This window comes from Triticum aestivum, chromosome 2D (assembly GCF_018294505.1).
Source record: "Triticum aestivum cultivar Chinese Spring chromosome 2D, IWGSC CS RefSeq v2.1, whole genome shotgun sequence".
NCBI lineage: Eukaryota > Viridiplantae > Streptophyta > Magnoliopsida > Poales > Poaceae > Triticum > Triticum aestivum.
The window spans coordinates 619,436,633-619,449,440 of record NC_057799.1 but is presented as its reverse complement, the minus strand read 5'-3'; the positions used below and the strand labels follow the sequence as shown (position 1 = coordinate 619,449,440).

The following is a 12,808-nucleotide window of genomic DNA, read 5'->3' as shown; positions in this document are numbered from 1 at the left end:
CCTCCCCTATCCCCCAGCCCCCAAACCCCCGCCCCCTCTCCTCCTCCCCTCGCTCGCCGCCGCTACTCCGCTCCCCTGCTCGCCCGCGTCTCCCTCGCAGGCCCCGAAGGGACGGCGGCTTGTTGATGCCCGCGCGCGCCGCCGCCTGCCCATAGCCGAGGTTGCCCAACACGGCGCCCTGCGGCTTCGGTTGCGGCGGCGGGGGAGCGGGAGGGCTCGGCGGAGGGGGCGGGGGCAGGCTGAGGCGGCTCGTCAGCTCCCTGGCCATGGCCGCGCCGGCGCCCGTGCCCGCGCAGCTCCGGAGGTGCCCCTGCTCTGCGCCCCTCTGGCCGCCCTCCCCCCTCCTCCGCCGCCACCGCCGCGCCTCGCCCTTCGTCGGCGGCAGGAGGTACTACCCCTCGCCCTCGTCCCCCCTGTTCCCGTAGCATTTTTTTTGTTTTTAATTAATTACTGCTGCTGCCTATTTATTGAATTAATTATTCCTGTAAAGTTCGCGCTTATTGGCTGCATATGCTTGTGCCATGGTGCGATGGTGGTGGGCGTCAATCAATTACTGCTGGGTAGTACGCGATGCTTAGGGTGATTGGACTGGGTGTTGCTTTAGGTTAGGCCGATGCTGGTGCTGACGGCGATGCATTGCTGGTTGTGTGGTGTTTCTGCTGGAAGGGTAGCGTGTCATTTTCTGAGTTAACGCTAATTATTTTTTACGAACAAATGCAGAGATGACCGAGAGAGTGAGCTACCATTCGGTGCTCCTTGTTGTACATATATCTTTTTTCTAGCCTGTATCGGTTTGAATTGAACTATTGCATTGCATCTGTCCCCCCTGGGGTGACGTTTGAGCTATTTGAGCTGTTGCATCTTCCCCTCTGGGCTGACATTCGACCCAGAGGAGAACAGTGAGCTAGCATTTGGTACCCCATGCTGTACATAGTTTTTGTAGTCTGCATGGGGTTTTAACTGAACTACTGCATTGCATCTGTCGCCCCTGGGGTGACGTTTGAGCTATTTGAACTGTTGGATCTTCTCCTTTGGGACTGACATTTGAACTATTATTAAGTTTGATGCATTGCCCTGGTGTTCTGTCCCTGACTTCAGAAATGATTATGACTGGCAGGCAGGGATACTCTCACAGTTCTGGCCTTGGAATAAATGACAATAGCGCCTTCAGGCCTGGAGTATATCTCAACTTCAACGTGCAAAGCAGTGCACAAGAATGGAAAGAGGAGAGCAAGAGGATATGTTCTATCAAAACCACCAATGCTGTCATGAACAACGTTTATAATGGTTACGCTCTGCGATCAGGAAATCTTCATCATGATCCCTTGGAAGATTGCAAGACCTCCAATCAGTCTTCATTGTACAGTGTAAGAGAAAGAATGGCTCCTAACTCTCTTGCAAATAGGCACGCCAATATGGAACTGGCAAAGCATCATGTGACGAGTCCCACTGCAGGTGCCGTGTCAGCACTGACCAGTGCTGTTAATTATGACATCAAACCGCTAAACAGGTCTAGTGGCTCCGAAGTGGAAATCCAATGGCCTAATGGTTCCAAAATTGATGCTTCTCTGCCAAATATTCATCAAGTCAAAAAGGGCCTGCAGTTTGATGGCAAGGCCGATGGTTATGATGAAGTTGAGCTTGAATGCACAGCCAAAACTGTGGTTAATGATGACATCAAACTGCCAAACAGGCCAAGTGACTCTGAGGTGGAGATGCATTGGCCTAATGGCTCTGAGATTGATGATTCTCTGCTAAATACTGGTAAAGTCAAAAAGAGCCCTAAGATTCGTAAAGTCAAGAAGAGCCCTCAGTTTAATGACTTGGCTATGGATGGCTATAATGAAGCTGAGCATGAATGCATAGCCAAGACAGCGTTACAGCCTCCTCCAGCTAAAGCCCCCTTGTCCGAGGAGGCTAAAGAGGCACGGAAGGCTCTTGCTACCATCTACGACAAAGTTCTTGTGGTCGACACTGTCGAATCAGCTAGGAGTGTTGTTCAGCTACTTACCACAAAGTACAAGAGCTTTATTCATGCATGTGACACAGAGGTAAAGCATAAAAACCACTCGTGACTACATTGGTTATGTTCACGTTTATCTGTAATTACTTGTTGCCTAATATTAACATTTTCAACTGGACACTAGATACTAGTTTTACCTGAAACTGCATCCCTTTACTATGTGGTGTCATGGTTCTGCATATGATTCCGCACCCCCCACGGCCACACCAGATATTTCAGATGCAGTTATGCTACTTCTTAGTTCTCACTATCCACGCCAAACAAAGGGCAAAAGTCATAGGTGTCCTCATTAATCATAAACGGCATTAGTTGGTCCCCAGTCTCCTTGATTCAATGATATACAATAGTACAAGAAACTGAGCTATATTGAAAAGTTCTTGCATTTTGACGCATCCTGGTTTCTAACTAGCATCATAATTCATGAGAGCACAATGCTATGCAGGTGTCAAATATTGATGTTAAACAAGAGACACCAGTTGGCCATGGAGATGTTACATGCTTTAGCATCTATTCTGCCAGCTCTGATGCTGAAGCTGATTTTGGAAATGGTAAAACATGCATTTGGGTGGATGTACTGGATGGCGAAAGGGATGTCCTCATGGAGTTTGTTCCCTTTTTTGAAGATTCAGCGATCCGGAAGGTGCATCTTTCTTGCTTGCTTTTTTTTTCTGGTGCAAGGAGATGCATTGGGGCTTGTTTGCTCTCCTTTTATACGCATAATGCTTTACAAATGGAGAAAATAACAAGATTATTATCGCAAGTTGGCAATTACAGAACTAGTTGTGGAAATGTGTGATTGCCTCACGATCAGCTGTTTAAGCTAAATGCACAGATCATTTTGTTGAATATTAAATGTGCTGCCTCACTCTAGACTGATGTTACTTTCTTTTATTGTTCGTAGCTAACCTTACTACTTATATGAACTTATGTGATTGCACATCTACATTTTTAGCTTCTTCTTGAGTTTTCTAAAGCAAACATCTCGTTTTCCTCATCTAGGTATGGCACAACTATAGTTTCGATAAACACGTAATTGAGAACTATGGAATCAAAGTTGCTGGATTTCATGCCGATACAATGCATCTCGCACGGCTTTGGGACTCTTCGAGAAGACTTGATGGAGGATATTCACTCGAAGGACTCACAAATGATAGCAGAGTCATGGGTGTGGTCCCAAAGGAACTACAAAAGATTGGAAAGAGATCAATGAAAACCATCTTTGGCAGGAAAAAGATTAAAAAAGATGGCTCTGAAGGAAAAATTACTACCATAGAGTCCGTTGAGGTTTTGCAAAGAGAGGATAGAGAGCTGTGGATCAGCTATTCTTCTTTAGATTCAATGAGTACCTTGAGGCTTTATGAAAGCTTGAAAAGTAAGCTTGAAAAGAAGCACTGGACTTTTGATGGTTGCCCCAGAGGTTCATTGTATGATTTCTATGAGGAGTACTGGCGTCCTTTTGGCGCTATTCTTGTAAAAATGGAAACAGCTGGAATGCTTGTTGACCGTGCTTACCTGTCAGAGATTGAAAAAGTTGCTGTTGCACAGCGAAAAGTAGCTGCAGATAAATTTCAGAAATGGGCATCTAAATATTGCCCTGATGCAAAGTACATGAATGTTAATAGTGATACCCAGATTCGCCAACTCTTTTTTGGTGGCATAGAAAATAGGTACAATAATTACCCTGTTCTCGTCTCTTTGTTGATATATTTGTTTTTGATGTATAAATAATGCCATGATTCTCTGCAAATATCTGACATAAGGATCTTTGTCAGGACGTAGTTAAAGTAGGCACTGACCCATTGTTTAGTCAATTTATTCATGTAGACATGTTTATCATCTCACATGTGTTTGAACTCTGATTAGGTATGGGCCACTAGACATTTTTTTTTGCATGCAACCCTTGTTCTTACTAAATCATTCTGCAGACGCAACCCTGGTGAATTTTTGCCAAAGAGTAGGGCTTTGAAAGTCCCAAATGATGTCAACACAGTTACAGAGGGCAAGAAGGCTCCAAAATATCGCACGATTGAAATTTGCAGTATTGTGGAAGGTCTAAAACCTGAGGTATTCACTGCAAGCGGCTGGCCTTCAGTCAGTGGGGATGCTTTGAGAAGTTTGGCTGGGAAACTGAAAACTGATCTTTACACAACGGAGGATGCAGAGGATGATGAATATGTCAGTGATTCAGAAATTTCTGTGGATGATGTAGAAGACGCTACCTCGTATGGCACTGCATACAAAGCATTTGGAGGTGGAAAGGAAGGAAAGGAAGCATGTTATGCCATTGCAGCTCTCTGCGAGATTTGCTCTATAGATTCGTTGATATCAAATTTTATTCTTCCCTTACAGGTGAGGTGGCTCCACTTATTGTAATGTGGATTGCTGTAGTTGTCCCCCTTCAGTGACAATATGTGCCAGTTTGGTTATAGTGGCTACTGTCATCCTACTTGTCTGTCTGGTTGTTAATGATAAATATCTTTCTTGTCCGCACAGGGAAATCGTATATCATGTAAGGAGGGGAGGATCCACTGTTCCTTAAATATCAACACTGAAACTGGACGTTTGTCAGCAAGGGCGCCGAATTTACAGGTTACTGTCTTTTGCATTTTGTCGGCGGTGTTTTTGCATGCCCGTGTTATATAATGTAGTTCTCGAGGTCAAGACTTAGTCTGAATATTTATAGTCTATCTGCATATTTACAATATGGAAGTAAATTTTCAGAATAGGGCTTCAATATGTGATAGTTATACTTCATGTATGGTTCTGTAGTTCAAATTGTGTCAGTTTCTGATACTCCAATGCGGCACTGCAAGGTTAGCAAAGTTCTGATGTTGTTAATTACTGCGGTCCGATATGCAGATGGATGACCAAGCAGATATTTGAAGTTTCACCTGCTACAATTGTTTATAGATTTTTTTTTCATGATGATTAGTGTGTCCATTCAGGCACTCCTCAAGTAACTAAACAATTGCTAAATAGAACTTTCCCAATCAAGCTAGCTCTGTGGCCATTGGGCCTTTTTATTCATTAACTGAGCTGTATCAAAAGTAAGCATGTGTCAGCTGATCATGCTGCATCATTTGATGTCATATCTAAGAGATGGTTTTAGATGCTGTAAATTCTAGGGCAGTTATTGTAGATGTTGGTAGTATTTACAATAGACCACCCAAATAAGTTACTGAACTCTCGATGATTCCTTCATGGCAGAATCAACCTGCACTTGAAAAGGATCGGTACAAAATCCGCCAAGCTTTTGTTGCAGCTCCGGGGAACTCTCTTATTGTTGCTGATTATGGTCAGGTATGTTAGTATCACTCAAAAAATATTAGCAAACGTTTTAAAACCGATCCAGTTAAAAAGACATACTTCTGTTCCCTGCAGCTGGAGCTCAGGATCCTGGCACATCTTGCTAATTGTAGAAGTATGTTAGATGCCTTCAAAGCTGGCGGTGACTTCCATTCCAGGACAGCCATGAATATGTACCAGCATATTCGTGAGGCTGTTGAAGAAAAGAGAGTACTTCTTGAGTGGGATCCTCAACCTGGTCAAGAGAAACCTCCTGTGCCATTGTTGAAGGTACTCCAGTTCCAATAATATTTCTAAAAGTTAAAGTGCTAGCACTAAGAAAAGTTCACTTTTCAACCCTAACTTTAAAACCGTCTAGAACTGTTTTCAAGTCTGGAAAGTAAAATTTTGCTGAATTCACGATTGAAAAGTGGACTGTTCTCTTATCTTAAGATTAATTATTAGCAGGCATCCATATTTTTTATTTGTTTTCCTTCCCTCTTTCACTTTCCCCATCATTCAGTAGCAGTGTGATTACCCTCCTTCAATGGTGAATCAGAATCCATAACTCGTATCCCTTGGAATTTACTATAATTAGCTTCACCTTTGGGATTTATATTTTGTGATTGCTCAGTTCCATTATTAATATTAAATTGGTGTACATCTATGTGAACACTCTTAATGATTGCTCTGTTTTTAGTTTTGTACATGTCGTGTGTCTGTCTTACACTCATCGTTCGATGCTTTTTTCACTTTCCCTTTTTGGGGATTGTACAAGTGTGGCATCTGTTTGCAGCCCGAATTTAGCTTTAGTTTTTGTTACAAATAGATGGTGTTTTATGTAGCATCTGTTTTGCACCTCATTTTCTTCTTTTTGCATTGTATCTTAAATTGAATACCTCGAACTGTGTTAACTTTAATCTGTTTCAGTTCACACGATGCTCTATTTAATGTTGTGTCATTTCTATGGATCTGGATACAGAAAGTGTAAGGCTTGGACTACTTGTCTGGATTTGAACAGAGTTTGATGTCTTGTGATTTAGGATGCATTTGGTGCTGAGAGGAGGAAAGCTAAGATGCTCAATTTCTCCATTGCATACGGAAAAACAGCTGCTGGGCTTGCTCGGGATTGGAAGGTACATATTTGACAAACATACCTCTCAGTTAATAGCAAGAAATTAAACTTCAGTTCATGCACCAGCTTATTAGAGCCTTAGGCTACTGGGTTCATATTTCATACTGACCAAATCAGAGACCTTAAATAGTGACTAGTCATGTTCAGTAGATTCACTGTTGAAACTCCTCACATTTTCAACGATTTTAATAGTTATCTCATTAACATAATGCAGCTATAAATTATCTCTCATTAATGGAACAGAACCGTGGTCTTTTCCTTGTAGCTTTCCTAAGGGTATTGTGCAAGTTTTTATCTGTCACTGCCTTTGCAGGTATCAAAAAGGGAAGCAGATGATACACTGGATCTCTGGTACAGCGACAGAAAAGAAGTTAAGTCATGGCAAAGGGAACAGAAAGAATTAGCGTATGAGAAGTCTGAAGTTTATACTTTGCTTGGGCGATCGCGCCGTTTCCCCAACATTGCTTCTGTATCCTCTAAACAATGGAAGCACATCGAGCGTGCTGCCATCAATGCTCCTGTACAGGTAAGTACTGTCTAGATTACAAATTAAAAAAAATTCAAGCTTGAATTAACTGAAATTGTATTTTATTTAACATCACAGGGCAGTGCAGCAGATGTTGCGATGTGTGCAATGATTGAGATAGAAAGGAATACCCGTCTTAAGGAGCTCGGTTGGACCCTCCTGTTGCAGGTATATATAATAATGCATGAACTTTCATAGTACTGGAGGGTTTTCATCAGTTTTGTTTTCCTTTGATACTAAACATAATAATATGTATGGTATATGTTATGCCTATGCCACTTCACTGTTGGTATTTCGTCTACTCAAACCGGGATGCATTTGATGATCTCAAAATAGGTGTCTGTTCTCAAGCAAGTTGACTGCGAGAACATGCCGCACCTACTTCCAGTTCTTGCCTCTTATCTGGCAGCTGTTTTTTTCTTCTTCTCAAATGCAACATCTAGAATTGACAGATACATCTTTCAGGTGCACGATGAGGTGATACTGGAAGGACCTTCGGAGTCGGCCGACGTGGCCAAGGCAATAGTGGTTGAGTGCATGTCTAAGCCCTTCTACGGCACCAACATCCTGTCGGTTGACCTCGCTGTTGATGCAAAATGCGCACAGAACTGGTATGCGGCCAAGTAGACTCCCAGCGTCGTTACCCCCTCCGTCGACTCCCCAACATGGTGTAGTTGCGCCCCAGATGCGCACATACTCCAGCCAATTTTGGTCCTTCTTGAACTGGTGTCAACTGCTGCCTACGAGCAGGGCATGCATAAGGCTCATCCTGCCATGGCAGCAGAAAAGTGAGATTAGCAGCGAAGGCATTGTAACTACCACTTAGGCTGGATAGCTGGATTCCCACACCCTTTCTAGTAGGAACTCTGAATCGAGCTAGAGGGATTGTAGTTAAGATTGGCATGCATTTTGTGTATAAGTTTCCTTCAGTGTGCTAATGTATTAGGTTAGATGACATATTCTGGTGATGTGGACACGATCATGGCGATATGACTTTGTTCTGATCAATCGAGAAACGCTGTTCATGATGAGCTTTCCCTCTAGGATCTCATATTTTTTTATGGCAATTGCCAGATCCAACCAGCTTTGCAGCAAGTGAATCATGTTTGAACATGGTAACTCTCCCTCTCCGGTTCCGATGGACTTCTGTGTTATGCCACATTCAGTTATTTCTTAAACTTGACCGGTGTCGGGATGGTGGATACAGACGATGGAATTTGAAAATTCAGGTGAATGCCAGTTAATAGTTGCATAATTGTAAATCGGTGTATGTTCAAACCCCACACAAAATGCAGAACGATGGATCAGACACTAGGGGAGTATATCAGAGTGAAACGTTGATGTTAATGAAATGGCTGGGCACAAGTTCTGCCCTAAACATGGTGGCAGAACGAAATGGTGATAACAGACACCCCTGTTTTATGTTGTGGCTTAAACTCGAGCTTGAGGATACAGCTCGAGGAGTTCAGGCACATCTCCCTTGTATTTCAGAATGTACCTCTCCACGAAAATGGCCTCCGGCAGTCTCACTACGCTCACCATCTTCGTCTTCCCGATGTCCACGCCCTTGGACCGCAGGGCCTCGATGGCGCGGCACCGCGGCGCCATCCGCTCGTCGAGGCTCAGCGTCAGCAGCAGGGGGTTCCTGACGATGCACCCGGCGCTGCACCCCACGGTGGCCTGCAGGAACTCCACCTTGCGCCGCAGCAGCGCCTCGGGGGCGAACACGAAGCACGGCGCGCGCCGGAACATGCCGGCGAACTCCTCGTCCGTGCACCCGAGGGCGCGCGTCACGGCCGCCTTCTTGGCCCGGAAGGCGCGATCGCCGACGTTGTGCAGCGCGAAGAGGCACCACGAGTACATCCCGGGGCTGGGCGGCACCCCGCCGCACGCCTCCTCCACGCGGCCGACCAGCGCCCGGAGCTTGTCCGGCGACTGCATGATGAGCGTCGGCCGCAGCCGGACGGCGGCCGTGAGGCGGCCGTCCGGGATGCCGAGGCGGCGGAGCGCGGCGAGGTTCCGCAGGAGCAGGTCGACGGAGTACTTGAGCAGCCACGTCTTGGCCAGCCATTTCATCAGCAAGGTGGTGGACCCGAGGAGGTCGAGCCAGAAGAGCACCCGCGGGAGCAGGTTGGAGCGGACGCCGTAGGTGAGCGCCGCCGGGAAGAGCGCGAAGAGCCGCGCGGCGTCGGCGCGGCGGAGGCCGAGCGCGCGCACGGCGGTGAATTTGGGGGAGAGGGTGGCGTCCACGTCGCTGAGGAGCAGCGCCGGCTTCCGGGCCACGATCGCGCGCACCTGCGCCTTGCCCAGCCCCTGCGAGCAGAGGAAGGCAAGCACGGCGTCGGGCCGCTCCGGGGAGCCCAGGTGCGCGAACCGAGGGGCGGCCTTGGCGGCCGCCGCCGGCGAGAGGCCGCAGGTGGAGACGAGGTACTCGGCCATGAAGTGCGGCGGCTCCTTTTCCCCGATGGAGAAGAGGCGGAGGTGGCCGGGGGTGGGGAGTGGGAGGAGCCGCGGCGGGAACGGAACCGGCGCGAGGCGGCGGGCGAGGCGCCGCAGCGCCATGGGTGCGGCGGAGGACGGGCGGACACACGGGTCAGTAGTACTAGCCAGGCAGGGGCCTACCCGAAGATCTGATATAGGGCCAGTTCTTTCGGCAGGAATAGCCCCATCCTCAGCTTCTCTCATGATTGTCCAAAAAACCGGAGAAACTGGGAGGCGTCCAAAAAAAAACTGGCCCATAATATACTTCTGAAATATAAAATCGTTTAGATCACTATATATTTTTAGTGATATAAATGATCTTACATTTTTTAATAATCTAAATGAACTTGTTATATTTATACAAAGAGTAGGCTCTGTTTGATAGCAAAGTACTGAAAAAAACAAAGTATAAAAAACTACAGTAATTTAGCATGCATGTACAAAATACCATGGTTTTAATATAACAATATTTTTTAAAGTATTCACAATGCAAAGGACCTGTTTGGTTACACCATGTAATGCTGTAAAATTTACCAGCTAGCTGTTGGTCGTGCATCCATTCGTAGCTAGTAGCTAGCAATGCTTTTAGTGGTGATTAGTAGTAGTACTCGTTAAGCGAGATGAGATCGCCTCTCCGGACCTTGGCTGATCTCTAAAGGATAGTTATGGATTGCTTCGGATCCTTTCTATGATCAACATATCCAGCCTAGCTATCTCATTTACATTAGGGAACACGCAGGACAGGGGATCGAGCGGCGGCTTGATAGCCAGATGAGTTTGTTGACAATATCTAGCGGCCGACTCGTTTCTATCACTTGCTCTGTTAAAAAAAAAAAGGTTTAGGGATCTTTTTATTATGCAGAGAAATTACTACAGTTTTGTAAATACTCTAGTTTTACTAACACAGTTTTTGGCGTTTGCCAAACATGTCGCAGTAAATAAAACCGTGCTATCTGAAAAAACTGTAGTATTCTTAAAATACTTAGAAAATACTTTGCAATCAAACAGGGCCTAATTTGTAAAAATATCTGATATAATGTAATGGCTTTTAAAAACAATATCGATAAAACCATATGCCCAACGATTCTATTCCTACGTTTCTTTCAGGGCATGAGCTATGGTGGCATAATTCACCCAGGAATTAAAAAAAAAAAAATCTAAAACCACCATATAAATTTTCTATTGCCCAATGCAAGCTATAGCTGTGGCCTATGCAGCATCAGGAATCTCCATGCAGCCAAGAAAGTGCAGCGCGATCAGCCAGGCCCTTTCTTTTCCTCTTTAACTTTTTTTTTCATTTTCTAAACTGAAAAGGCCGTCTCGCCTGCAAGCTGCGACTGTCATCACCAAACTACACCTGTACTACCACCGTGGCATACGAACCTAGTTGGCCCATGGGGCAGCCGGTTTAGGGCTACGCGATGGCCATGCCCTTAGAGGGCGATGCTTTCCTACGTCAGCTTGGAAATCTTGGCCTGCCGAGATGGTTTGCTATTATGTTGAGAACCCATCTATGGTTTCTCTCTTCCTCCCCTATCCTTTGGCGGCTAGGGTAAACTCTCCCCTCCAAACTTCGTCGGCGAGCCCGTGGATTCACCTCCCTTCTAACTGCCGCTCCGGCGGTCGGTGGCGAGAAGGGGAATCCCGGTGCCTCCGCTCCTGTTAGTAGTTTAGGTTAGGGTTGTTTAGTCCTTGCAGGTGCGGCGCTCGGACGGATGGCGGCGTTTCTTCTTCGAGTTTGTCTTCCGGGCTCTGATCCTCCTCGAGTTCGTTCATCTGGACGTAGTCGACGGAGCTCTGACGTAGATTCGTGCTGTCTCCTTTGGACGATGAGGTTAGGCTTTCTCATCATGCAACGAGATTTGGTGCCAGGTGTTTCAGATGTATTCAGGGGTTCAACGACGACGAATGCAGCTCGAGGGCGCTGGTCCTTAGGGACACGTGCACGAGGACTTCCCTGCTGTCATCGACAAGGTCAAGCCGGCTCCGGAAGGGGAGCGACCACAATGATCGGCGGCTCGTTTTGACGGCGGTAATGGTCGTTTGGTGCTCTCAGAATCTCAATATAATTTTTATTATGTTTGAGATGCTTTGTACTTCCGGTGAACTTTGATAATAGTTCTGAATCATTTTCGTAAAAAAGATGGTTTGCTATTAGCGAAAGAAAAAGGCTACCGGTCTGTCATCATTGAAACAAACTGCCTGAATGCTAAGAGCCTATGGAGGCCTGTAAAAAAGGAGAGCCTGTGGGAGGCAAGGAGTCGAGGACAACCGATGGGTGTTCACATTCTGAAGGAGATACATGACGAGGTATCTAGCTTTCAGGGGTTTGAGTTTCAGTATGTTAGCTGAATTGCAAATAGTGTACTTCCTCGTCTCAGTTTACAGGGCATGCAGGTCTTTCTAGGTTAAGAATTTAACTAGCTATATATGTATTATATGTGATGAAAAATATATGTTTAGAAACTACATCCGCTTAAGAATCTAATGATATATTTTTGGTGACATATAACTTATATTTAGTTAGTCAAATAAATGACCTAGAACTACGCGCACGCCCTGTAAACCAAGACGGAGGGAGTAGCTCATTGTTGCGCTAAAGAAGCTTTAGTCATAGGAGGTGTTGCCACATATATACTCTTTGTAATCCCTGGCCTCATGAGTGATATTTTGCACTTAGATAGGCTGCTGCTGGTTAAATAAATTCTAGAGAGCGGAGCTTAAAAAAAGACTTTAGAAACGGAACCGCGTCACGTACGACGAAAGCTGGTCCGTTTTTGGTATAATAGTTTTCAAAATGCTTTCTTTACAATCCACTACGACCAGCCATCCGTACGTAATGTTTGTTAATTTAAAGTTGGGCATAAGTATGTACAACAAAATTGGGGCCCGTTCTCCTTATCTCTTTGTCTTATGTATGGAAGAATTAACTGCATTTACTTAATAAGATAAAAGGAAGGCAAACCGTCCGCTGTAGGTCTTGGTGGTTTTGGCCAGGAGGAGCCGCCAACCGCCTGTGGAGTCCTCTATCACCGCGAGAGCCATGAGGCTGCTCCCGCGTGAGGTCATGGGGAGGAGGCCCGAGACCTTGCTGTCCTCCGGCGCCGCGAAGGAAAGGTGGCGGCCACCGGCGCTGGAGTTGGTGGTGGGGGTGGCCAACGGGCAGGAGCACGGCCCCGACAGTAGTCACGGCGGACGAGGAAAGGAGACACGCCATGGCTATGGCTTGGGGTTTTTGTGCTAGTTTGGGTGTACATATATGTTTAAAAAATCAAGTTATCAATTTCAATTTCGTATATTGCCCCGCTCCTCTTAAGTATATACCTATCTTATACTAAAATTTTATACTTACTATATT

The 12,808-nt window shown here is 45.7% G+C and overlaps 2 protein-coding genes across 2 annotated transcripts; one reads left to right on the top strand and one right to left on the bottom strand.

Moving 5' to 3' along the window:
* The first annotated feature begins 7 nt into the window (after positions 1-7).
* Positions 8-7,997, top strand: LOC123055005 (DNA polymerase I A, chloroplastic). Its single transcript, XM_044478897.1, has 12 exons — positions 8-388; positions 1,118-2,051; positions 2,466-2,663; positions 3,023-3,690; positions 3,949-4,372; positions 4,517-4,612; positions 5,231-5,323; positions 5,405-5,599; positions 6,352-6,444; positions 6,757-6,969; positions 7,048-7,137; positions 7,435-7,997. Exons 1-12 carry the CDS (start codon positions 267-269, stop codon positions 7,594-7,596), a joined length of 3,288 nt encoding a protein of 1,095 aa, XP_044334832.1. The 5' UTR covers positions 8-266; the 3' UTR covers positions 7,597-7,997.
* Positions 7,998-8,199: 202 nt separating this feature from the next.
* Positions 8,200-9,605, bottom strand: LOC123055006 (uncharacterized). The gene has a single exon (XM_044478899.1). It carries the CDS (start codon positions 9,529-9,531, stop codon positions 8,401-8,403), a length of 1,131 nt encoding a protein of 376 aa, XP_044334834.1. The 5' UTR covers positions 9,532-9,605; the 3' UTR covers positions 8,200-8,400.
* Between the last annotated feature and the right edge of the window lie 3,203 nt (positions 9,606-12,808).

Bases quoted from the DNA above. Each gene is read 5' to 3' on its own strand.
- LOC123055005 (XM_044478897.1), top strand. From the start codon at position 267: ATGGCCGCGCCGGCGCCCGTGCCCGCGCAGCTCCGGAGGTGCCCCTGC. The intron at 389-1,117 runs GTACTACCCCTC...TATGACTGGCAG, and splicing joins CCCTTCGTCGGCGGCAGGAG to GCAGGGATACTCTCACAGTT. The intron at 5,324-5,404 runs GTATGTTAGTAT...TGTTCCCTGCAG, and splicing joins TTGTTGCTGATTATGGTCAG to CTGGAGCTCAGGATCCTGGC.
- LOC123055006 (XM_044478899.1), bottom strand. From the start codon at position 9,531: ATGGCGCTGCGGCGCCTCGCCCGCCGCCTCGCGCCGGTTCCGTTCCCG.